The sequence below is a fragment of the Protomyctophum bolini genome (genome assembly GCF_963924005.1).
Source record: "Protomyctophum bolini genome assembly, chromosome: 6".
In the NCBI taxonomy this organism is placed as follows: Eukaryota; Metazoa; Chordata; class Actinopteri; order Myctophiformes; family Myctophidae; genus Protomyctophum; species Protomyctophum bolini.
Window position 1 is genome coordinate 42032963 of NC_137867.1, and position 27494 is coordinate 42060456.

The following is a 27494-nucleotide window of genomic DNA, read 5'->3' on the forward strand; positions in this document are numbered from 1 at the left end:
CAAAGTGTCAAATAATGGTTAGAAGCTGTTTTTCAACAACCAAAAGTGTCAAATAATGTTGTAGGAGCTGTTTCTCAATAACCAAAAGTGTAAAATAATGTTTTAGGAGCTGTTTCTCAACAACCAAAGTGTCAAATAATGGTTAGAAGCTGTTTTTCAACAACCAAAAGTGTCAAATAATGTTTTAGGAGCTGTTTCTCAATAACCAAAAGTGTAAAATAATGTTTTAGGAGCTGTTTCTCAACAACCAAAGTGTCAAATAATGGTTAGACGCTGTTTTTCAACAACTAAAAGTGTCAAATAATGTTTTAGGAGCTGTTTCTCAACAACCAAAGTGTCAAATAATGGTTAGAAGCTGTTTTTCAACAACCAAAAGTGTCAAATAATGTTTTAGGAGCTGTTTCTCAATAACCAAAAGTGTAAAATAATGTTTTAGGAGCTGTTTCTCAACAACCAAAGTGTCAAATAATGGTTAGACGCTGTTTTTCAACAACCAAAAGTGTCAAATAATGTTTTAGGAGCTGTTTCTCAACAACCAAAAGTGTAAAATAATGTTTTAGGAGCTTTTTCTCAACAACCAAAGTGTCAAATAATGGTTAGAAGCTGTTTTTCAACAACCAAAAGTGTCAAATAATGTTTTAGGAGCTGTTTCTCAATAACCAAAAGTGTAAAATAATGTTTTAGGAGCTGTTTCTCAACAACCAAAGTGTCAAATAATGGTTAGAAGCTGTTTTTCAACAACCAAAAGTGTCAAATAATGTTTTAGGAGCTGTTTCTCAATAACCAAAAGTGTAAAATAATTTGCCAAAATAATTTGCCTCCCAAAATAATTTGCCAAAATAATTTGCCTCCCAAAATATTTTGCCAAAATAATTTGCCTCCCAAAATAATTTGCCTCCCAAAATAATTTGCCTCCCGAAAATAATTTGCCAAAATAATTTGCCTCCCAAAATAATTTGCCTCCCAAAATAATTTGCCTGCCAAAATAATTTGCCTCCCAAAATAATTTGCCAAAATAATTTGCCTCCCAAAATAATTTGCCTCCCAAAATAATTTGCCAAAATAATTTGCCTCCCAAAATAATTTGCCTCCCAAAATAATTTGCCTCCCAAAATAATTTGCCAAAATAATTTGCCTCCCAAAATAATTTGCCAAAATAATTTGCCTCCCAAAGTAATTTGCCTCCCAAAATAATTTGTCAAAATAATTTGCCTCCCAAAATAATTTGCCTCCCAAAATAATTTGCCAAAATAATTTGCCTCCCAAAATAATTTGCCAAAATAATTTGCCTCCCAAAATAATTTGCCTCGCAAAATAATTTGCCAAAATAATTTGCCAAAATAATTTGCCTCCCAAAATAATTTGCCTCCCAAAATAATTTGCCTCCCAAAATAATTTGCCAAAATAATTTGCCTCCCAAAATAATTTGCCTCCCAAAATAATTTGCCTCCCAAAATAATAATAATCACCAATAATAATAACCAAAAGTGTCAAATAATGTTTTAGGAGCTGTTTCTCAACAACCAAAAGTGTAAAATAATGTTTTAGGAGCTGTTTCTCAACAATCAAAGTGTCAAATAATGGTTAGAAGCTGTTTTTCAACAACCAAAAGTGTCAAATAATGTTTTAGGAGCTGTTTCTCAATAACCAAAAGTGTAAAATAATGTTTTAGGAGCTGTTTCTCAACAACCAAAGTGTCAAATAATGGTTAGACGCTGTTTTTCAACAACCAAAAGTGTCAAATAATGTTTTAGGAGCTGTTTCTCAACAACCAAAAGTGTAAAATAATGTTTTAGGAGCTTTTTCTCAACAACCAAAGTGTCAAATAATGGTTAGAAGCTGTTTTTCAACAACCAAAAGTGTCAAATAATGTTTTAGGAGCTGTTTCTCAATAACCAAAAGTGTAAAATAATGTTTTAGGAGCTGTTTCTCAATAACCAAAAGTGTAAAATAATGTTTTAGGAGCTGTTTCTCAACAACCAAAGTGTCAAATAATGGTTAGAAGCTGTTTTTCAACAACCAAAAGTGTAAAATAATGTTTTAGGAGCTGTTTCTCAATAACCAAAAGTGTAAAATAATGTTTTAGGAGCTGTTTCTCAACAACCAAAGTGTCAAATAATGGTTAGAAGCTGTTTTTCAACAACCAAAAGTGTCAAATAATGTTTTAGGAGCTGTTTCTCATTAACCAAAAGTGTAAAATAATGTTTTAGGAGCTGTTTCTCAATAACCAAAAGTGTAAAATAATGTTTTAGGAGCTGTTTCTCAACAACCAAAGTGTCAAATATTGGTTAGAAGCTGTTTTTCAACAACCAAAAGTGTAAAATAATGTTTTAGGAGCTGTTTCTCAATAACCAAAAGTGTAAAATAATGTTTTAGGAGCTGTTTCTCAACAACCAAAGTGTCAAATAATGGTTAGAAGCTGTTTTTCAACAACCAAAAGTGTCAAATAATGTTGTAGGAGCTGTTTCTCAATAACCAAAAGTGTAAAATAATGTTTTAGGAGCTGTTTCTCAACAACCAAAGTGTCAAATAATGGTTAGAAGCTGTTTTTCAACAACCAAAAGTGTCAAATAATGTTTTAGGAGCTGTTTCTCAATAACCAAAAGTGTAAAATAATGTTTTAGGAGCTGTTTCTCAACAACCAAAGTGTCAAATAATGGTTAGACGCTGTTTTTCAACAACTAAAAGTGTCAAATAATGTTTTAGGAGCTGTTTCTCAACAACCAAAGTGTCAAATAATGGTTAGAAGCTGTTTTTCAACAACCAAAAGTGTCAGATAATGTTTTAGGAGCTGTTTCTCAATAACCAAAAGTGTAAAATAATGTTTTAGGACCTGTTTCTCAACAACCAAAGTGTCAAATAATGGTTAGAAGCTGTTTTTCAACAACCAAAAGTGTCAAATAATGTTTTAGGAGCTGTTTCTCAATAACCAAAAGTGTAAAATAATGTTTTAGGAGCTGTTTCTCAACAACCAAAGTGTCAAATAATGGTTAGAAGCTGTTTCTCAACAACCAAAAGTGTCAAATAATGTTTTAGGAGCTGTTTCTCAATAACCAAAAGTGTAAAATAATGTTTTAGGAGCTGTTTCTCAACAACCAAAGTGTCAAATAATGGTTAGAAGCTGTTTTTCAACAACCAAAAGTGTCAAATAATGTTTTAGGAGCTGTTTCTCAACAACCAAAGTGTCAAATAATGGTTAGAAGCTGTTTTTCAACAACCAAAAGTGTCAAATAATGTTTTAGGAGCTGTTTCTCAATAACCAAAAGTGTAAAATAATGTTTTAGGAGCTGTTTCTCAACAACCAAAGTGTCAAATAATGGTTAGAAGCTGTTTTTCAACAACCAAAAGTGTCAAATAATGTTTTAGGAGCTGTTTCTCAATAACCAAAAGTGTAAAATAATTTGCCAAAATAATTTGCCTCCCAAAATAATTTGCCAAAATAATTTGCCTCCCAAAATATTTTGCCAAAATAATTTGCCTCCCAAAATAATTTGCCTCCCAAAATAATTTGCCTCCCGAAAATAATTTGCCAAAATAATTTGCCTCCCAAAATAATTTGCCTCCCAAAATAATTTGCCTGCCAAAATAATTTGCCTCCCAAAATAATTTGCCAAAATAATTTGCCTCCCAAAATAATTTGCCTCCCAAAATAATTTGCCAAAATTATTTGCCTCCCAAAATAATTTGCCAAAATAATTTGCCTCCCAAAGTAATTTGCCTCCCAAAATAATTTGTCAAAATAATTTGCCTCCCAAAATAATTTGCCTCCCAAAATAATTTGCCAAAATAATTTGCCTCCCAAAATAATTTGCCTCCCGAAAATAATTTGCCAAAATAATTTGCCTCCCAAAATAATTTGCCTCCCAAAATAATTTGCCTGCCAAAATAATTTGCCTCCCAAAATAATTTGCCAAAATAATTTGCCTCCCAAAATAATTTGCCTCCCAAAATAATTTGCCTCCCAAAATAATTTGCCTCTCAAAATAATTTGCCTCCCAAAATAATTTGCCTCCCAAAATAATTTGCCTCCCAAAATAATTTGCCTCCCAAAATAATTTGCCTCCCAAAATAATTTGCCTCCCAAAGTAATTTGCCTCCCAAAATAATTTGTCAAAATAATTTGCCTCCCAAAATAATTTGCCTCCCAAAATAATTTGCCTCCCAAAATAATTTGCCAAAATAATTTGCCTCCCAAAATAATTTGCCTCCCAAAATAATTTGCCTCCCAAAATAATTTGCCTCGCAAAATAATTTGCCAAAATAATTTGCCTCCCAAAATAATTTCCCTCCCAAAATAATTTGCCAAAATAATTTGCCTCCCAAAATAATTTGCCTCCCAAAATAATTTGCCTCCCAAAATAATTTGCCAAAATAATTTGCCTCCCAAAATAATTTGCCTCCCAAAATAATAATAATCACCAATAATAATAACCAAAAGTGTCAAATAATGTTTTAGGAGCTGTTTCTCAACAACCAAAAGTGTAAAATAATGTTTTAGGAGCTGTTTCTCAACAATCAAAGTGTCAAATAATGGTTAGAAGCTGTTTTTCAACAACCAAAAGTGTCAAATAATGTTTTAGGAGCTGTTTCTCAGTAACCAAAAGTGTAAAATAATGTTTTAGGAGCTGTTTCTCAACAACCAAAGTGTCAAATAATGGTTAGAAGCTGTTTTTCAACAACCAAAAGTGTCAAATAATGTTTTAGGAGCTGTTTCTCAATAACCAAAAGTGTAAAATAATTTGCCAAAATAATTTGCCTCCCAAAATAATTTGCCAAAATAATTTGCCTCCCAAAATAATTTGCCTCCCAAAATAATTTGCCTCCCAAAATAATTTGCCTCCCGAAAATAATTTGCCAAAATAATTTGCCTCCCAAAATAATTTGCCTCCCAAAATAATTTGCCTGCCAAAATAATTTGCCTCCCAAAATAATTTGCCAAAATAATTTGCCTCCCAAAATAATTTGCCTCCCAAAATAATTTGCCTCCCAAAATAATTTGCCAAAATAATTTGCCTCCCAAAGTAATTTGCCTCCCAAAATAATTTGTCAAAATAATTTGCCTCCCAAAATAATTTGCCTCCCAAAATAATTTGCCTCGCAAAATAATTTGCCAAAATAATTTGCCTCCCAAAATAATTTGCCTCCCAAAATAATTTGCCAAAATAATTTGCCAAAATAATTTGCCTCCCAAAATAATTTGCCTCCCAAAATAATTTGCCAAAATAATTTGCCTCCCAAAATAATTTGCCTCCCAAAATAATAATAATCACCAATAATAATAACCAAAAGTGTCAAATAATGTTTTAGGAGCTGTTTCTCAACAACCAAAAGTGTAAAATAATGTTTTAGGAGCTGTTTCTCAACAATCAAAGTGTCAAATAATGGTTAGAAGCTGTTTTTCAACAACCAAAAGTGTCAAATAATGTTTTAGGAGCTGTTTCTCAATAACCAAAAGTGTAAAATAATGTTTTAGGAGCTGTTTCTCAACAACCAAAGTGTCAAATAATGGTTAGACGCTGTTTTTCAACAACCAAAAGTGTCAAATAATGTTTTAGGAGCTGTTTCTCAACAACCAAAGTGTCAAATAATGGTTAGAAGCTGTTTTTCAACAACCAAAAGTGTCAGATAATGTTTTAGGAGCTGTTTCTCAATAACCAAAAGTGTAAAATAATGTTTTAGGACCTGTTTCTCAACAACCAAAGTGTCAAATAATGGTTAGAAGCTGTTTTTCAACAACCAAAAGTGTCAAATAATGTTTTAGGATCTGTTTCTCAATAACCAAAAGTGTAAAATAATGTTTTAGGAGCTGTTTCTCAACAACCAAAGTGTCAAATAATGGTTAGACGCTGTTTTTCAACAACCAAAAGTGTCAAATAATGTTTTAGGAGCTGTTTCTCAACAACCAAAAGTGTAAAATAATGTTTTAGGAGCTTTTTCTCAACAACCAAAGTGTCAAATAATGGTTAGAAGCTGTTTTTCAACAACCAAAAGTGTCAAATAATGTTTTAGGAGCTGTTTCTCAATAACCAAAAGTGTAAAATAATGTTTTAGGAGCTGTTTCTCAATAACCAAAAGTGTAAAATAATGTTTTAGGAGCTGTTTCTCAACAACCAAAGTGTCAAATAATGGTTAGAAGCTGTTTTTCAACAACCAAAAGTGTCAAATAATGTTTTAGGATCTGTTTCTCAATAACCAAAAGTGTAAAATAATGTTTTAGGAGCTGTTTCTCAATAACCAAAAGTGTAAAATAATGTTTTAGGAGCTGTTTCTCAACAACCAAAGTGTCAAATAATGGTTAGAAGCTGTTTTTCAACAACCAAAAGTGTCAAATAATGTTTTAGGAGCTTTTTCTCAACAACCAAAAGTGTAAAATAATGTTTTAGGAGCTGTTTCTCAACAACCAAAGTGTCAAATAATGGTTAGAAGCTGTTTTTCAACAACCAAAAGTGTCAAATAATGTTTTAGGAGCTGTTTCTCAATAACCAAAAGTGTAAAATAATGTTTTAGGAGCTGTTTCTCAACAACCAAAGTGTCAAATAATGGATAGAAGCTGTTTTTCAACAACCAAAAGTGTCAAATAATGTTTTAGGAGCTGTTTCTCAATAACCAAAAGTGTAAAATATTTTGCCAAAATAATTTGCCTCCCAAAATAATTTGCCTCCCAAAATAATTTGCCTCCCAAAATAATTTGCCAAAATAATTTGCCTCCCAAAATAATTTGCCAAAATAATTTGCCTCCCAAAATAATTTGCCAAAATAATTTGCCTGCCAAAATAATTTGCCTCCCAAAATAATTTGCCTCTCAAAATAATTTGCCTCCCAAAATAATTTGCCAAAATAATTTGCCTCCCAAAATAATTTGCCAAAATAATTTGCCTCCCAAAATAATTTGCCTCCCAAAATAATTTGCCTCCCAAAATAATTTGCCTCCCAAAATAATAATAATCACCAATAATAATAACCAAAAGTGTAAAATAATGTTTTGGGAGCTGTTTCTCAACAACCAAAGTGTCAAATAATGGTTAGAAGCTGTTTTTCAACAACCAAAAGTGTCAAATATTGTTTTAGGAGCTGTTTCTCAATAACCAAAAGTGTAAAATAATGTTTTAGGAGCTGTTTCTCAACAACAAAAGTGTCAAATAATGGTTAGAAGCTGTTTTTCAACAACCAAAAGTGTCAAATAATGTTTTAGGAGCTGTTTCTCAATAACCAAAAGTGTAAAATATGTTTTAGGAGCTGTTTCTCAACAACCAAAGTGTCAAATAATGGTTAGAAGCTGTTTTTCAACAACCAAAAGTGTCAAATAATGTTTTAGGAGCTGTTTCTCAACAACCAAAAGTGTCAAATAATGGTCAGAAGCTGTTTTTCAACAGCCAAAAGTGTCAAATAATGGTTAGAAGCTGTTTTTCAACAGCCAAAAGTGTCAAATAATTTTTTAGGAGCTGTTTCTCAACAACCAAAAGTGTCAAATAATGGTTAGAAGCTGTTTTTCAACAGCCAAAAGTGTCAAATAATGTTTTAGGGGCTGTTTCTCAACAACCAAAAGTGTCAAATAATGGTTAGAAGCTGTTTTTCAACAACCAAAAGTGTCAAATAATGTTTTAGGAGCTGTTTCTCAACAGCCAAAAGTGTCAAATAATGGTTAGAAGCTGTTTTTCAACAGCCAAAAGTGTCAAATAATGTTTTAGGAGCTGTTTCTCAACAACCAAAAGTGTCAAATAATGGTTAGAAGCTGTTTTTCAACAGCCAAAAGTGTCAAATAATGTTTTAGGAGCTGTTTCTCAACAGCCAAAAGTGTCAAATAATGGTTAGAAGCTGTTTCTCAACAACCAAAAGTGTCAAATAATGGTTAGAAGCTGTTTTTCAACAGCCAAAAGTGTCAAATAATGTTTTAGGAGCTGTTTCTCAACAACCAAAAGTGTCAAATAATGGTTAGAAATGAGAAATAATAAGAAATGAGAAATGAAAAAAATAAGAAAAAAAAATAGGAAAAGAAATAGGAAAGAAAATAAGCAAAATAATAAGAAAAGAAAAAAAGCATAACGATGAAGACATTGATGAAGGATTTGTTGGTAAACGAGTTCTCCGGCGGATACCCATGGACGATATTGGTTCATTCATGGCGATCCGATTCAATGATTTAAATCAATAACTATTTAGCAAAGAAATTAAATCTGTGTGAAACATGTGGATAGATACTGCAGGTTTCTTTTAAGGGAAAATGTATGAATATGGATTTAAATACGTAAACACAGTGATTCTGTGGCAAATACATAGACAAACCTTGACAATACACACATTTATCGATAGACCAAGTGTAGCTATATTGAATGGAAGTAATGAAACCCCTCTTTTTCTTTTTTCTTGAAATTGCTAAATACAACGAACAAGAACTTGGGATACAATTGATTATTTGCATTGCAAAACGATTCAATACAGATTATTTGCATTACGATACGATGCAAAGTCAATATTGCAGTTTACATTTCGATACTTCGATTCTTGAAATGAACACATCTGATGCACAGGACATGTCCACATGTCTTCATAATTACACCCGTAGGACGCCTAGGACGTCTTTAGGTCCTTTTTAATGATATAAAATGCGATCCTCTAAAAATCTATTTTTATCCATTCAAACCGTTGCTAGGCAACGTTGTGCTCGTCCGTCCCGGAGCTGTTTTGCTTGCGCACGCAGAAATTCACTTCCTGGTCTTCGGGCCGACAACCTTCCTCATTTACTCTGAATCTAGTCCGTGGTTTTGATCAGAACGCCGATGTTCTTCTGTCCTAACTTCTGACTTCATCGTGCCTCTCGTTTAGAATATTAACGCTTCTAAAGAGAGATCAGACTTATTAGCGCGATGTAATGGGAAGATTTCACCTTCCGGTTTTTGGGGGGAAATGGAAGGCGGGGGAAAAATCTCCCTCTAGTGCCATTTTATTCTGAAAGATTCCCAGACACAAAAAGTGTTACAAATCGATTTTTTCAATGCAGTTACTGTATCATTACACCTCTACTCACAGGCCTGCGGCAGCAGGCACCTCGGACAGTTGGCAGGCCGCCGTGTTGGTGTACAACAGTGACGACAACCACACCTCCGCACAGACCGACGACATCACCGTCTCACTGACAGGACTGGCGGGACTGAAGGGTTGGTTTAAGGCTGGGTGTGTCAAACTCATTTAGTCACTCACTTAGGTTGCGGGCTGGATTGGTCAAAATTAAAGGGGACTTTGTGCGGGCTGGAGTACTTTTTTTGATAATAATCTTTTAATAATATAATATAACTAATTTCTTTGATTGAGGACATTGAGAGCTTTATAAACGAGTACAATCATTTTTAAATCAATTCTAAAAACAACCGGGGCCAATGTAGTGAAGCTAAAACTCTCATCTTAGTTGTAGTTAAAATGTCTGTGTGCGCTGTGCGCTCCCCCCAAATATCTTACTCATGCGTTTAAACTCACATGAAATTTGACGAAGGTTCAAGAGTTTAATGCATAATCAAAAAGTTGTGACGAAGCACATTTCAATGTTTTTCTGCTTTATTTTACCTATGCAGGTTATTGTTTATGTAAAGAAATGTAACGTGTGATGCTGAGTACTTAAATATTATTATCTTCTATTCATATGTGAAAGGTAACGGGTCTGGTACAGGGGTGATTGACAGCTGTCAGTGACTGGTTGATTGTCACCACCCAAGGTTACTAGTAGACGAAGTGACACACGGGGAGGGGAGATCTCACAACGAACAGAGTGCAGGCCTGCACAGAGGAGGAGAGGAGCTCCAGGCGCCAGATAGCGTTTACATTGAGACAGCTATTTAATGTTTAAACCAACGTATCTGCAGCCACAGTAACTATAAGGAACAGTCGGGCCCAGCGGATTGGGCATCACGTATGCCGCTGCCGTCGGGGATCGGCGTTGGAATTGAGGATTACCTGCTGGTGTTTGGAGGCTAACAGGGCTACTGCTACCGGTGAGACCGTTCCAAAGTTGTTCTTTGAGGATTATAAATATAAGGGTACCCCGAGCGTTTTCGTATTTCCGTTGGACCGTTTTTGAGCAGAGGAACTTTCTGTTGTGTTGGAACAGTTGTACACTCGCGTGCGCGCGCCTCATTTGAGGGGGACGACGGACGCGGACTTTATTCTCTGCTGACTTTGGGGGGGCTTGGGAAATAATTATTGATTGTTGGTTTAAGTTTGTGTGCCTGTTTATTTTATTTGATAGGGAAAGAGACAGGGAGAGGCGTTACCAGTGAAGTGTACTGTCTACTTTTGATTCTGTCAATTGCTATGTCTTAGCATCTCTATATAAAGAATTCTGACTAAAACCCTACGATCCTGCTTAATTTTTCCTTAGTAGTAATTTGCCTTGAATGAGTAAAGGGCAATTGTTACAAAGTGTCCATTTTGGGGAAATGAATGGTGAAGCACGGAAATAGCGTTATAGCGTTTGTTCACCACCAAGTGTTCCTGTTGTAGAGCCTCTCACACACACACACACACACACACACACACACACACACACACACACACACACACACACACACTAATAATAATAAACGTATGATTTATCGATCATGTTGTCTTTGTCCACCTAGGGCTTGTGTATGTCACATATTACCTGGACAATAACGTAACCAACCCATATCAGCTGTGGCAAAGTATGGGCAGTCCAGACTACCCTTCTGCAGAGCAGTTCAGGCAGCTCAGGACTAAAGAGGTATTTTATTATTTTTATATACAGGTTTTTCTTTTAGTTCAATGTTTGTTTTAAAAACGCCATTGACAATGAAGGGACAATGTACGTCATCTTGTCGCTAACACAAACATTAAATGCCATTAACAATAAAGAGAATTTAATGTTTGTGTTGGCACCGTTTGTTTTACATCACCTAATCAACATGAGTTAGACTTTAATATATTAGCGGCCCTCACTTCACACGGGTGTGATTTTTTTCAGGCAAACTATAATGTAATCAGCTAACATCTCTCATCCCTATTGATATTAACCCATTCTGACCGGGCACCCATTTTGGTGTTAGCATCATGTTATGCTTTAGCTATTGAAAAATAGCAGATCTACAAGCTCATATCGCGCCACCGAGTGGCACGATACGAGCTTGTAGGTCTGCTATTTTTGAAAAATTCGAAGAACGACTGACATTTTTAGAATCTGATCTCAGGTCAGAATGGGTTAATCAGCCCAGTGTGTGTCCCGTGGAAACCTCGTATGAATCTGATCTCAGGTCAGAATGGGTTAATTGAAATACATTGAGTATTCTATGTGAAATTAAATGCAATATTTTCATATGGACTGAATTGTTGTGCAGACCTACTACTAGATATCAGTTACAGAAGTCTCTTTATAAACGTGTCCCTATTCTGGGCATGCCATAACAAAGGCGAATATTCTGTGAAAATTGTACAGTATCTCACAGATTCCTGAGCTTGTAGATCGGCCATTGGTGAATAGATTTGGAAGGAAAAGAGGAGAGGTCCATGTGTTGTATGGAGTCTATGGACCCCTGGGAGAGCCCAGTCAATGACGTATATATGGTTTAAATCAGTGGCTTTCAACCCTTTTCATGTCGAGGTCCATTATTTATCCAGCACAGACCACCATTTGATGACATTTAGCCTCTCAGACCCCAAACTAAAGACTATTTTGTTATTGTTGAATATGATGTCTGCAATTCCATTCTGTATTGATGTTGATACCATTCGGAGAGAATAACAGGCAAACGTTGATAAAAAAATAATTATTCCTGCACTAATTGTGGAGACTTCATGTAAATTAAGTAATGCAGATGATGAACAATCATTTAACTCCTGAGAGTATAAAATGAAACCAACATTTGGTTTCATTTTACACTTTACACACAGTAAAGTTAAAGATCTGTAATTTGGTTAACAACTCTCCATCATTTAGCTGGGGACCGCCTGGAACACCCTCAAGGACCACTGGTGGTCCCCCACTGGTTTAAGTGCCTAATGTTGTTGTTGTCGTCGTTAGGACCCTCAGGTTGACGGCCCCTCAGCGGTTCCTGCAGGGGGCACTCTGATGCTGAAGGCCCGGCTCCCTGTGCCCTCCATCCTCCTCGTCCATGTGTGTGCCCGGCCCAGCGTCCCACCTGACCAGGTCAGTGTTATCATCATGCGTGTGCCCGGCCCAGCGTCCCACCTGACCAGGTCAGTGTTATCATCATGCGTGTGCCCGGCCCAGCGTCCCACATGACCAGGTCAGTGTTATCATCATGCGTGTGCCCGGCCCAGCGTCCCACCTGACCAGGTCAGTGTTATCATCATGCGTGTGCCCGGCCCAGCGTCCCACCTGACCAGGTCAGTGTTATCATCATGCGTGTGTCCGGCCCAGCGCCCCACCTGACCAGGTCAGTGTTATCATCATGCGTGTGTCCGGCCCAGCGCCCCACCTGACCAGGTCAGTGTTATCATCATGCGTGTGTCCGGCCCAGCGCCCCACCTGACCAGGTCAGTGTTATCATCATGCGTGTGCCCGGCCCAGCGCCCCACCTGACCAGGTCAGTGTTATCATCATGCGTGTGCCCGGCCCAGCGTCCCACCTGACCAGGTCAGTGTTATCATCATGCGTGTGCCCGGCCCAGCGTCCCACCTGACCAGGTCAGTGTTATCATCATGCGTGTGCCCGGCCCAGCGTCCCACCTGACCAGGTCAGTGTTATCATCATGCGTGTGCCCGGCCCAGCGTCCCACCTGACCAGGTCAGTGTTATCATCATGCGTGTGCCCGGCCCAGCGTCCCACCTGACCAGGTCAGTGTTATCATCATGCGTGTGCCCGGCCCAGCGTCCCACCTGACCAGGTCAGTGTTATCATCATGCGTGTGCCCGGCCCAGCGTCCCACCTGACCAGGTCAGTGTTATCATCATGCGTGTGCCCGGCCCAGCGTCCCACCTGACCAGGTCATATCAGCAGCAGTGTTGTTTTCGTCGACCAATACTAAGACGAACAATGTTCGTCGACTACCTTTTTCCACTGGCGAAAACTAAAAGACAAGTCATTTTACACTTGATTTTATGCTGTAAATAGCAGATCTACAAGCTCACAACGTGTCGCAGTGCGACATGTTGTGAGCTTGTAGATCTGCTATTTTCAGCAAGTGTAAAATCAGTCATTACGACGGCATCAAGGCCCGCCAAAATACATTTTCAATCTTATGATATTTAGTCGACTAAAACTAGACTAACACTAAAACATTCCGAGTGACCAAAATGTGACTAAAACCAAATGAAGTTTCATTCCAAAGACTATTATGACTAAAACTAAAATAGAAATTTGCTGCCAAAAACAACACGGGTCAGCATTGATGATTTTGTTCTACAGGGGCTTGATTGAGTCTGTAATTTCCCTTTCACCCGTTTCCAATTAAACCATTTATTAAAAGGTTTTCATTTTATTTATTTATGCTTTCATCAGGTCAATGGATTACGCTTCATCAGGATCACCAAGGGCCAAGTGTTGGTTGTCTGGTCAGACCACTGTGTTGATTCCAAGTAGGTGTACTATACTTGTTTTGTTTTTTTCACTGCTTTCACTATGAAATATTCTGGAGAAATGAAAGCTTTTGAAAGAATGAGGTTTTCATGTGCAAAAATAAGAATGTCAATGTGCCTCTATAGATGCATCAAGACATTTGAAGTGGAGTTTGCCAACGATGAAAAGGAATACCACAGAATCAACATCCGGAATACCATTTTCACTTCCTATGTTTACTCGCCTGGTAAGAACTTGTGTTTAAAATATGTGTGTTGGCAGTACCGGTTCTAGGCCTTTTGAGGCCCTAGGCAACATATTATACAGAGGCCCCCCCCCCCTCCTGCTTTGCCACGCCGGATGAAAATTGTAAATTTGCCATGAAAATGCTTCAATCTGGTGCACTTTGAGATCAAAATTAAGAAGCTAGGTGGGGGCCACATGTGGCCAGTAGCCCATGTAAGGGATACATGAAAAAAAGAAAATCTTCTCCCTGTGACGAGGCCCCCTCAGTGGTTAAGGCCCTAGGCGACCGCCTAGTTCGCCTATGCCTAGAACCGGCCCTGAGTGGTCCTACCCCCCCCATGAGACTTAGAAATCCCAAATGTTTATAAACAAATCCCAAATGTTTGTAAACAAATCCCAAATGTTTATAAACAAATCACAAATGTTTATAAACAAATCACAAATGTTTATAAACTAATCACAAATGTTTATAAACAAATACCAAAATGTTTATAAACAAATCCCAAATCCCATGAGACTTGGTCCTACCCCCCCGACCATGAGACTTACTACAGGTCAACTGATAGTGGTCCTACCCCCCCCATGAGACTTACAAATCCCAAATGTTTATAAACAAATCCCAAATGTTTGTAAACAAATTCCAAATGTTTATAAACAAATCCCAAATGTTTATAAACAAATCCCAAAATGTTTATAAACAAATCACAAATGTTTATAAACAAATCACAAATGTTTATAAACAAATACCAAAATGTTTATAAACAAATCCCAAATCCCATGAGACTTGGTCCTACCCCCCCCGAGTCTTGGCAAATTGAATGAAGATATTGGCATCAAAGGTCGGGTGAGTGACTCTCTTTGGTTAAAATAAGTGTTAAATAGCTCTATATTCTGATTGCTATTGAGTGTTTGTTCAGTAACAGGACTAGTCTCCATCTCTGTGTGTTTGTTCAGTAACAGGACTAGTCTCCATCTCTGTGTGTTTGTTCAGTAACAGGACTAGTCTCCATCTCTGTGTGTTTGTTCAGTAACAGGACTAGTCTCCATCTCTGTGTGTTTGTTCAGTAACAGGACTAGTCTCCATCTCTGTGTGTTTGTTCAGTAACAGGACTAGTCTCCATCTCTGTGTGTTTGTTCAGTAACAGGACTAGTCTCCATCTCTCAACAGATTAGTGTGTTTGTTCAGTAACAGGACTAGTCTGAAGTCTCCATCTCTCAACAGATTTTGGAAACACTATAAAAACGAAGCTGATAAATGGCTACTCTCTCCTGATTGGCTGAAATGTTGCTACCTAATACCTACCCGAATACGTATTTTCTATTGGTGGTTACTGAACAAACACTCTCTATAGCAATGATAAATATCAGAATATAGTGATTTACCCGTTTACATTTTGTTATAACAAAACAGATCACTTGCCCTACCTTTTAACATATAAACAGGGACTCACTTAGGTCACGTCAATTTCAGCTTGACATAGAGTTTTCATTGTGCATCATTGTGTTGTGTCCCACGTACCAATTACCAATTACGTGTGCTCGTTTTGTGCACACGCCCGCGACCTGGATTGTGTTTAGCTTTTTTTTTAACGTTTGCGTCTGCGTTCATCGCTGCAAGTTTGAAAGGACCATTATGGGATAATAATAACATGACATCACATTATACATGGTTTACTTTGGACGTAATGTTTTACTCTTTATAATGTGTTTTATTTTCTAGTCAACAAGGACGTTGGTGGTGTTTATAGGGTTCGAGCTGTGGACTACTGGGGCAGGCCAGGACCTTACTCCCTCACTGAGAGGTATTTAGAGGAGTTCACTAGCAGTTATTGTGGTGGTACCTAAAAAAACAACATGCTACTGTATGTATGTTAATTAGGCCAATTATGCCAGGGTCAAGTGCATTGTAAAGTTTTCTATATTTGTTTTGTACAGTGTAAAAATAAATTACATCTTTTGTAATCAATATTGAAAATAAGGCAGGAGCCAGGAGGAGTTAGGGAGATTGGGTATGTCATATCCCTGGACGTTTATGGACTTAATCATTTAAAATAATTTGCCTAGATATTCAATAGTGATTCATCCTTTTATTTATTTCTTGAAGGGTGATGATCTTAACATGTTATATTACAGGTAAATTGTGTTATTCATTGCATTATGTTACAAAACCTAAAACAGTGCTCAGTGTTGATGGAGAATATGTTTGTGGTATACATGGTTTTACACTTTTACAGGTAGCTAAGCTGGTCTTTTTTCTGTTTGGTTTTGCATTTGTTATGACCATGACAATGCATTGTTATAGTCTGTTACTGTATAATTGTATATACTGTTTAAAATATTGGAAATTGTTTTTCAAAGATTATTTCATATTTGAAAATCTTAACGGTGTAGACACTGACTGGACAGAAACAGTATATAAAAATTGATGTGGCTTTTGGCTAATACCAAGGAAAGTAATTTGTTTTTGTTTTCCTTGATCTGTTTTCTCTTTTGGAACTTTACTTTTCTGCAGCAATAAATGGCAGGGTGTTGTAATAGGTCCTGTTTGTAAATTTGTCACTTTTTGAAATACTTTTTTTTCATGTCAAGGACCCCCAAATTGAAAAAAGAAAACCAGTAATTAATTAGCCCGTGGACCCCCATTTGAAAAGATATGCCAGGGACCCCAATAAGAGAAGACTAGCAGTGATTCTCTACCATTTTCATTTCAAGGACCCCCAGTTTGATATGCAATAGGCTACGGACCCCCATTTAATGGCATTTCTATCTCTGGGACCCCAATGTATATTGTAAAATCAATGTTAATTTAATTATTTGGTTCCATTTGTACACTGTGTCGTAACCTTGTGTGGTGTGGTGATGGAATGTGAAGGTCTCTGATGGTGACAGCCTGGAGTTCAACATCAGTGAGAGTAGCAAGGGCTTTGTCACATTAATATGTACAGTACCTGATATCTTTTGGTTCAAACAAAAGTTTTGAACCCCATTTGTACTTGGATCGTAAAAGCAAATTGGATCAGTGGGGAGTCAATGGAGGGTATTGCAACTCTATTCATCCCTGTTGTAAACTCTAATTGGACCCTCGTCTGGTTCTAACCATAGAGGTTCTAACAGACAGGTGGTGTGTGCAGGAAGCAGGATGGGTGGTGTGTGATAATGATTACTGGACAACTCACCCCGGTGCTTGCCCGTTTTTCCTCCCGGAATTTTCACCAGTGAGGGCGATAACTTTGTAATATGCTATTGGCTGTTTGTATTCTTTTTGGAATAATATAAAAAGATACTCCTGTGGAAAGGCTATATTATTTTACTTATATTGATCCTATATACAATTTAGTATTATTTAGTATATGTAAGGTTTTGCCCACTCAAATAGTACCTCGTCAGATAATCCCCACATATCCTACAACAACTTCTGTGAACAGACTTCACTGTAGCTTTTCATAAATTATATTTGTACTTTGTACTATTGAAAGTTTATAGTTAGAGAAACTAAAAGTCCAGCCTCTCCCACCCCTCACTGGGGAAGATTCTGGGAGGAAAACTGAAACGGGTTGAGTTGTCTTATTCCTTCGGTACGGCGACTGTGGCGGCGGGCCCGGGAGAACAATTAAATAACGAGACACGAGGCAGTATCAACGGTTCACAAAGTTTATTACACAACAGGAAACATATATAGTGCTGGATCATAATGACGTGACAACTGACAATAAGATATGAGACATATAGAAACGTCACATGATACTGACTAATGCAGCATGGCTGACCTTGCTGGCTCTGAGATATGTCTCTCGTAGCCTATCCATAAAGTATGCTACAGTTCAGGCAGTACACAATACATATCAAGTAGCTACACTCACTGTATCTCAAGTTCAAGTACACACAGACATGAGCAACTCATGATTATAACAATCCCATTACAAAAAATGTGGCTCTAGCAGAATGGGTACATTTAAAATTTACAAAAGCACAGCTCAATACAAAAACTATTAAAGCATTTGTTGTATATTTTGATAGCTTATGTCTCTCAAAGTATGTCATAACTGTACATTTAACTTTACCTTCTAAAATCACAGTTTACATAGAGAAGCTCAGTACTGACATTGCCAAGTGGGAGTCAGGGTCCGAATTCCTTTAAACCTAAACAATGCTTGTTTAGACTCTGATAATGGCTAAACTAGGGCCAGCCAGTTGTGAGGTGATGATCCTGTCCTTTATCTTAGAGATCCTTTGTCTTCAAAGACCCCTGTGTGTTTTTATTGGGAGCTACTTAGCAAATGTTTGGCAACTTTGATGGCAACCCTTTGGCAATCTTTAATTAAAATAAACTTTTTGGCATGTGCAACTTGAATTAAGGGGACTTGATTGATTGACATAAAAAAGAGCTACACAAACGTAGGTAGCATTACAAATTAAATACTAAAGTAAAAAGCCCTGCCTATTCCATTTCTCCCCCTCTAATTTACCATTTCATTTGTCTTATGTAATGCCAGTGCCGCTATTCCAAAGCCCCCTCGGGTACATATTTAAAGTTAAACTATTTTCAACAATTACAAGGGCTGTTTTGTTGAATTTTATTTATTTAAGACATGTTAAGTGTATTATGTCTTTCTTTTTTTTGTACCTCATGTGAATTGTCATGTTTTTTTAATAGTTTGTATGAGGACCACAATGGAAATGAAACATGTCACTTTATTATGTCTTATCCTCCTTGTATGAGTTGTAGCCGGGGTTGTAGCCTGTTAGCCTGGCTCCAGACCTGAATTGCTACCATGCATATTTAAAAAAATAAATAAAGTGAAACGAAATTAAAATTTAGACTGAGTGTCAGGCTAGGCTATAGCCTACAGGTGGTTATTGCTTTTCAAATGTAATGCGTGTGTTCAGTTTTTTTCCCAAAACAAATTTTATTCCGTGACCGTCCACTCGGTGGCGTCGTATTTGCAGTCTGTCTGTATACTGAACACTGGGAGCAAGACATCGGGTTGCCTTCAGAATAAGGTGTCGAAGTTAATGTTTTCTAAAAGACATTAAAAAAATGCACTTGTATTTTTAAATCCATTGAGATAACGTTTTTATGTTATTTATGTATTTATTTCGACACAGAAACATATAGCATCATAATGTGTGTCTTATAGCATCGTTTAAATGCTCAATTTATAGTTTTAATGGGCAATGGGCAATACTCTAGGGCACTCTTATTTTGAAGATGTCGTCCACCGGAAGTCTGCCAGTAGGCTGGGTCGTGCTAATGGCTAAGCTTTTAGCATTCCCTTCCTCAGGCTCTTGTCAATACTCTTTATGTTCATGGTGAACGTGGTGGTCATTAATAATTCATAGTTTGATTTACAAGCACCGTGGAAGTGTATATTTGCCTGTAACCGCATGTCACCGTTTGACACTTGTAAGTGAAATGGACACATCGACACATTGATGTTTCGGTGGCGAAGGATATCAGCTGTGAGTTGTGTTTATTATAATTATTTGATTGAAGTCTTTATATTAACCGTATGCAGAATGGATACATTTCAAATGAAAGCACAACTCAATACAAAAACTGTTAAAACATTACACTTCTTTACAACAGGGTCCACCATTTTCAATTGATCAGAACTCTAGGAAAGTGTACAAATAGGAGAGTCAAGTTGGGTTTAAACCGTTTATTTCTCTCAAAGTTACAAAAGGATCAATTAACAGATTTAGATTATTTTAAGTAATACTGTCACACATTTTTGTGTTGGACGTTTGTTGATTAAACCTCACCTTTTCCCTTTTTTTGTTATGCAGTAATAATCCTTGAACTGTCTGGAACATGGATCCTACAGACTGGCAATACAGTAAATACACTCACCAGAGACAATGGAAAAGCCCAAGACGGAGGACTGATTCCAGGGATCTCTCTGGCAAAGTGGACATGTATTCCGTGAGCAATACTCTGCCCTTTATGAATACAGGAGAAAAGGATGTAGGTTTCCCCAGCAGCACTAAATGGTCTTCAGCCTACAACAACAACAGACCGCTGAAAGAGAGAGTGAATGGGATCATGCAGCGAAGGTTGCCCGATGGTCAGTGGCGCAAAGCAACTACTGTAAGTACATTTATACTCAAAGTACTACAGTACCTAATTCAGTGGTTCCCAAACTTTTTCACGTCAAGGACCCCCAAATTGACACTAATTAGCCCGCCCCATTTGAAAAGATATGCCGGGACGGTGACCCCCATAAGAGAAGATTTGTACAGCTCTAGCAGTGATTCTCAACCATTTTAATTTCAAGAACCCTCAGTTTGACATGCAATAGGCCACGGACCCCCATTTAATGGGATCTCTGAGACCCCCATTTGTATTGTAAAATCAATGTTAATTGAAGTCCATTTGGTTCCATTTGTACACTCAGAGTTACAGAGTCACAGACCCATATAATAAGGGCCCATACCCATATAATAAGGGCCCATTTGGTTCCTATAACTATCATTTAGCTGGGGACCCCCTGGAACTCCCTCAAGGACCCCTTTGGGAATAACCACTGACCTAGCCCCACAAGCAGAACCCAATGGTAGTAAAGTTTCTGACATTTTTAAGACTTTATACCATGGGGTCCTGGTCCACCGCCGGCTGCCACCTGGTATGCACACATAAATACAATGTAAACACGTTCGGAGAAATGAATCTGCACAGTTTTACGACGTTTTTTCCTGTGATGGCATCTGAATGTGCGAACTATAAATACCTATACATACCTCTGAGAATATCTCCTGTGTCGCGGAAGCTGTTAAGTATTTTTAATCTATGTTTGATTAAAAATGTCGCTTCTTCCTACCTTGTTTATTGACACCTCATTGTACCGCCTATCTGGCTAGCTAGTGGCGCTATAGCTATGACGGAGCAGATCAGAGGCAGGGACGTAGCCGGCAAAGCCAACCGCACATCGGGAGGCGGTACAATAAACGGTAAATAAACAAGAAGAATGAAAGCGACATTTTTAATCAAACGTGGATTAAAAATACTTAACGGCTTCCGCGACACAGGAGATATTCTCAGAGGTATGTACTGTATAGGTACTTATAGTTCGCACATTCAGAAGCCATCACAAGAAAAAACGTCGTCATAGTCCGCAGATCGACTTAACGCAGAGTTTGTTTATGTCCGCGTTCCAACATCCGCATTCGAAAATGTAGTAATGTCCAGGAACCCTACCTAAAGCTTAAATAAAAGCATCATTTCATAAAAGCTTTAGGGAGGGTTCCGAGAGGGGCTACCACTGACCAGAAGTGCAATATAAGACTACGTTTATTTCCAATAATGGATATATCCTAAATAAATTGGGTCGTATCTCGTAGGCTATGTATTATAATCAGGGACTAGACTATTTGACATTCAATGTTCTTTTTCCACTAATGAGTTTTGGAAAAATGGGGGTCGTCTTATATTCAGAGTCGACTTATAGCGCAGTACGGTATTTGTACTTTACTTCAGTATTTCTAATTCCTAATACTTTTACTTCTACTCCACTACATCTCAGAGGCAAATATCATACCTTTATTTACGCCACTACATGAGTTACTAGTTCCTTTGTAGCTTTAGATTATTATTATTACGAAAAAATACAATAACAACTTCAGCCCTACATACATTTTTGAAAATAGCCGATCTACTAGCTCACAATGCGTCGCAATATGACACATACCAGCCTTGTACTTGTAACGTAGTACTTATGCATTACAGTATTGATACTTTTACTTAAGTAAAACTATTGAGTACTTTTTCTTACAAAGGTGGTTTTCTTACAAAGGTGAGTGGACGGTAGCCGCAATTTGCAACACTAGATTGTTTTATAATGGGATGAATCTAGAGTTGCAATACCATCCATTGACATCCCATTCATCCAAATTGCATTTGCGATCTGCATGTATAAAATGACGTTAAACTCACCAACATTGCAGCTGTAGGGAAAGCTTGAATCCTCTTTCAAATGGCAAAGCCTTTGTTTCATAAAACTCCACCGTCATGAGCTACTTTCTGTCAAGAAATTCTGTGCCATGATATTTTGTTGGAGTTTGGAAGCACTCATTTTTATTAAAGGGTCGTGCTGCTGCATTATGTGCAAATTCGAAACAGGTGGTATGCGGGGCTGTTCAGTGACTTTGACGAGCGCCTCCAAACTCTGCACAGAATTTCTTGACAGAAAGTAGCTCATAAGTCATAACACGTCTACGGTGGATTTTTATGAAACAAACGCTTTGCAGATTGAAAGAGGATAATTCAAGCTTTCCCTACAGCTGCAATGTTGGTGAGTTTAATATTGTTTAATACAAGCAATTCAACTCTAGATTCATCCCATTATTTAAAAAAATCTAGTGTTGCAAATTGCGGCCACCCATGTTGGAGCCACGGGGGAGTCTTAACCGGCCACACATGTCAGACTGTTTGTACGTCTGCCCCCGTCCTCATCGCTGGTGACATTTAATCAGTGTTTCGGCTATGACCCTGATGAAGGATCCATAGCCAAAAACCTTTGTGTGTGATTACATGTCTCCCAACTAGTGAGGACTGTGGAATCTGTGGCTATTTTTTTAAATTAATATTTGACCTACACACCATATGTTATCTACTGGTGTAGATGTGTACATCTGGTTGTGTAACTAACAAACTGTTTTCCTTCCAACTGCTCAGGCCTTCTCCACTCCAACTGACCACCTTCCACCACCTAATCCTGTGGAGAAGACAAGTTTGTCGACCTTGAACAAAGATGACCATCCTCTAAAACTCAGAGTGAAAGCTTTGATGAAAAGGCACCGTAATTCTGGTTTATTGCATTCACATGGAGAGGTTTGTAGCTTTGTTGAACACTTATCAAACTATCTCTTATTATTGTACAATTCTTGACCTCCACGCATATATTTATATTATACACTCACCAAAGTACTGAGAAGCTCACTCAAAGTTTTAATTCCCTGATGCATGTTGCACTCTTTAAAAGGAAACCTGGCTAATATGACAAATATGCCTTAAAACATTATACTTGCCCTCTAACTAAAAGTCAAAATTTAAAACACTTTAAATATTTTATTTATTTCATAAATAGAGAATATTTCACTCAATAGGAACTGCTCCTGTCGCAAGTTGATTATGTCATATGTCTGTGTGGTCCAGCCCTATGGAACGTATTGAATGCACGTGCTAATAAAAAAGTATTTAAAATATTGCTTTGATTATCTTTAGGAAGCATAAAGTTGTTTTTATTAGCATATGCACTCTATACATTCCATAGGGCTAGACCACATGGACATATGACATCATCAACTTGCGACAGGAGCAGCTCCTATTGAGTGAAAGATTCTCTATTTATGAAAAGAATACAATATTTAAGGTGTTTTTATTTTAGTTGTAGAGGGCAAGTATAATGTTTTGAGGCATATTTGTCTTATTAGCTAGGGATCCTTTTAACAGATAATGATGTTATCTTACATGTGTCCTTTGGCAGATCCCTGTTAAACCACAACCTCCCAGCCAGAGCCCTACTACCACAGTTGAGGAAAATAACTCGACTGTCAAAGGATTCCAGCGTTTCCTCAGTGTACTTAATCAAGGGGTGGACATTGAGATGCTGAATAGAATAGTCATTGATGACGATGAGCATCCTCCTACTGGTCAGGGTCTTCTGCATAGTCAGACCCCAGTTGTGAAGGAAAAGTCATGTGTGCGCGAGAGTGACAGCCAACGATTACAATGTGGAGCTGGGCAGAGGCACAGTCGGTCTGGCAGTGCAGAGAGGACGACTGAACTGCTCAATCAACATACTTCCAACGAGGCATGTAAAAGAAACATCCAGCGTGAGGAGAAATCCGCCCAAAGTGACGATGGAGGCAAACGCCATTTTGGCTCTAGTCGTAGATCCAGGTCTCCCCCAGTGGTGGAGGTGAAGAAACCCAAACTGGAGCAGCATCAGGGAGATCTCCAGAACATTCTGAAGACAATTGGTTTTAGTATGGATGCAGATGACATGTGCAAACTAGCAGAACGTACACAGAAGAGGCTCTATGGTATGAAGAATGAAACCGAACTGAGGTCGGACGCGACAGCTCTGAGCAAAAGAAGTCCTCAGCATGTACGAAGTGATCACCGTCGTTCCTCTTCATCAACCTCAGTGTCTGACAGGCCTAGTTCTAGTCCCTCCCGTCATCAGCATTCCCCCAGCAAAACCTCCAGGGATAGCAGGGAACAAACACAATGTTCTGAATACCTACACTTTAGACAGAGAAGCAGAGAGAGAGAACGAGATGGAGACAAGAATATCATTGCTTCCAGAGATGGCTCTACTGGTCGCCATCAGTATTTAGAGAACACAGAATATCTTGTTACCTATCCTGATGCTGCATGTGCAATACCAATGAATCCCGATGCTACTTCTGCAATTCCATCATACACTTCAGTCCGGCACTCAGAGTACAGTGCCTACCACAGTGATACTAGCAACTGTGCTTCTTTGAACTATGGGTCCAGTGACATCCCACCTTCTTCGTCCTCCTATCCCCCTGCTTTTTGTAATGATTCAATGACTCCTTTATGTTCCTCTGCTGACACTGGAGCCTTGGATGGCCATGTTTACCCTCATCCGGTAAACAAAACAGTTTACCGGTTTCCCTCTGATCAATTCACAGGAGAAAAGCAAGCAGGAGTGGAGCGAACACCAAGTAACTCAAACCTGTCACTGAGTGAAGGCCAAACTGGACAGCAATCTGCCGTCAATACTGTCACCAAAGCAGAACAAAAGGAAGGACAAATAGAAAGTCAGAGTCCTTTCTCTTGGCTAAATGAGCATCTGAAGTATGTTAGAAGGCAAACTGAGACCGAAGCAAAGTGTAACCCTCAACTCAACTCTCAGTGGCTACAGAAGCAGCTACAGTATAGACTAGAGCAGAGCTCTCACATATTGAGTGAAGGACAAACTGGACAGCAATCTGCCGTCAATACGGGCACCAAAGCAGAATTCCAAATGGAAGAAAAGAAAATGGCAGAACAAAATGAAGGACAAAAAGAAAGTTCGATAAGCGTTGAAAAACTGCTGTTGAAAGTAGACATTATCCGTTGTCTTCTTCCAGTAGGAATAGAGCTTGGTTTTCCTTTGCTAAAAAATGAGCTGAGTCATGTTAGAATAGCTCTAAAAAGCTGTGACCTCAGTAAACACAATTCTGCATGGCTTCCTGAGTGGCTACGGAAGGAGGTAGCAGCAAAGGAACAGTACATTTTAATGATCCTGAATCCGAACGCAGACGGCCAAACTGGACAGAAATCCGACGTCAATACTGTCACCAAAGTGGAACAAAAGGAAGGACAAAAAGAAAGTCAGAGAAGCATAGAAGGACAGCAGTTGGAAGGAGACTCGGAGTGCACTGGTAGACAAAACTGGAAAGGGTGCACACCAGTGAGGGTGAGTGGTTGGGCTAAGCTGGCAGTAAATAACCAAAAAACTGTGAACTGGTGGACTGACTTATGGTGGACTTATGGTGGCCCTATTCCAGTAGGAAAAGTGAGTCCTTTCTCTTGGCTAAAGGAGCAGCTGAAGTATGTTAGAAATCAAACTGAGATCCAAGCAAGGTGTAACCGTAGGCGAAACTCTGAGTGGCTACGGAAGCAGCTAGCAGCAAAGGAACAGTACATTTTAAAGGTCCTAAGAACGCAGACCTGTCACTAAGTGAAGGCCAAACTGGACAGAAATCCGCCATCAATACTGTCACCAAAGCGGAACAAAAGTAAGGACAAAAAGAATGTCAGAGAAGCATACAAGGACAGCAGTTGGAAGTAGACTTGGGGACGATTCATACTCCTATTTTAGAGCCGAATAAAAGTCGGTTCGGCTCTGTAGAGCCTACAATGTGACGTCATTTGAGGTTCGGGGGGAGGGTAGTCGGCTCTTTGGTGCTACTAATCCAGACAACACTACATCAGTTTTTTCAAAACAGTATTTTCAAGACTATTGGAACTCCCTCCTTACTGGCCTGGCCAAAATGCCACAGCTCCCTTGGTCTTCAACAAGCCAAAATTCTCACATGTCTCCCCCTTCTCCGCTTCCTTCATTGGCTCCCGGTCGCTGCCCGCACAGAATACAAAACTCTGATGCTGGCATTCAAAGCAACCAAGGGTATGGCTCCCCCATATCTTGCAAGTCTGATCAAACCCTCCCACGAACTCAGATAAGACAACGCAGCGGAAGAGGGCAAGGACATTTTAATGATCATATATCCGAACAACCCTTTTTGGTGTTTTAAGCATTATGTTATACTTTATCTATTTAAAAATAGCAGATCAGCTAGAACAGCACTTCGAGCTTGTAGATCTGCTATTTTTGAAAAATCGTGACAATGTGGTGTAATTCTTAGAATATATATTCTTTCAGAGCGAACGTTTTTTACTCAAGTATTTGCTTCTGGGGGGGGGGGGGTCCCTGGAACAACATATTTTGAGATGGGGGTCCGTGGTCAAATATAGATAATTCCAGGGGTCCTTGACATGAGAACAACTCGCATAGAAACCTAGAAAACTCATGACATTTGTAGAATTGTCCTCGGGTCTAAATGGGTTAAGTAACTAGTTACCTTCGGTAATATTTCTTTTTTCCATGACTAGTAAAGTAAGTACGTATATTTTCACATTTTGAGTAATATTACACAATTAACTTTTTTCCAAAGGTAACTAGTTCTGTATGTGTATATACTGTATATAATATATACTGTATATTATACTGTATGTAAATGTAAATATTGTGTTTCAAAGATTTCTAATGCTCTGAGTCTGAACCGGTGTCTGATAAAAAGCTTAGCAATACACATTAAATTTGCAATTGAGAAATATTGTGTGCAAGTTTTATTCTTTATTAATTACACCAGAATACTAATTTGTCTCCAGGCCCATATTAAGACTGATTGGCAGTGTAGCTCTCCTATTTCATATTTCAAAATCTTAACATTGTACAAAGGTAGATAAGATCACATGACATGCCTCTGACATGCCCCTAAAGAATATTTAATTTAAATAAACTATTTTTGGCATCTGCAACTTGAATTAAGGTGACTTGACTTGATTGATTAACAAACGGTAGCATTACGAATTAAATACTAAAGTAAAAACCCCTGCCTATTCCATTTCTCCCCCTCTATTTAACATTTCAAGTGCATTTGTCTTAGGTGGGTAGACTTTGTTGAGCTGGTCATTTTTAATTTTGGGCACCTCTGGTGTAGACACTGGACAGAAACATGTGAAAGTTGATGTGGCCCATGTATGTTTAGAAGATATGTTTTTTCTTTTGGCTATTTACTTTTCCGCAGCATGCCGTAGGTCCTGTCTGTGTGTGTTTGTTCATTTGTAGTTTAAAAAAAATACTCTGCAGTTGTTTTTGGCTTTCCGGTACCTCTGTGTGTCCCCTAGTCACTATTTTTGGTGACTAGGCAGATCCAGTATGATCATGTAGAATAGATTAGGCCGGGGGCCACAACTGTAATGATTGTGTGTGGAGGGCCGCACAGTGTGGACATTTGTGGGTCCTCAAAATGCATTTTGTGTAAAACCACCAATGTACGTAATACATTTGTATTTTGTGCACAGGGTGATATGTCTATACAAGTATATCGTTCGGAAGGAAACCAACTTCATTTTTGAGGTTTTGGAATATTGAACCAATGGAAAGTAGTAAAAAACACTTTAGACAAAACCTTAACTCCATTGGACCTT

At 38.2% G+C, this 27494-nt stretch overlaps 1 protein-coding gene across 4 annotated transcripts in view; it reads left to right on the forward strand.

The window, feature by feature from the left end:
* idua (alpha-L-iduronidase) overlaps nucleotides 1-26972 on the forward strand; it is a 116188-nt gene extending 89216 nt beyond the window's left edge. The window contains exons 11-17 of one of the 4 annotated variants that reach the window (XM_080766963.1): nucleotides 9028-9155; nucleotides 10611-10732; nucleotides 12026-12151; nucleotides 13466-13542; nucleotides 13669-13769; nucleotides 15489-15570; nucleotides 19556-19710. In XM_080766963.1, the coding sequence (XP_080623089.1) occupies nucleotides 9028-9155; nucleotides 10611-10732; nucleotides 12026-12151; nucleotides 13466-13542; nucleotides 13669-13769; nucleotides 15489-15570; nucleotides 19556-19568 (649 nt within the window). In that variant the 3' untranslated portion in view covers nucleotides 19569-19710. Of the gene's footprint in view, nucleotides 1-9027; nucleotides 9156-10610; nucleotides 10733-12025; nucleotides 12152-13465; nucleotides 13543-13668; nucleotides 13770-15488; nucleotides 16306-19027; nucleotides 19229-19555; nucleotides 19857-22439; nucleotides 22596-23250 lie in introns of those variants that run through there. The other 3 variants (XM_080766962.1, XM_080766961.1, XM_080766960.1) reach the window with 3 other exon arrangements.
* The last annotated feature ends 522 nt before the right edge of the window (nucleotides 26973-27494 follow it).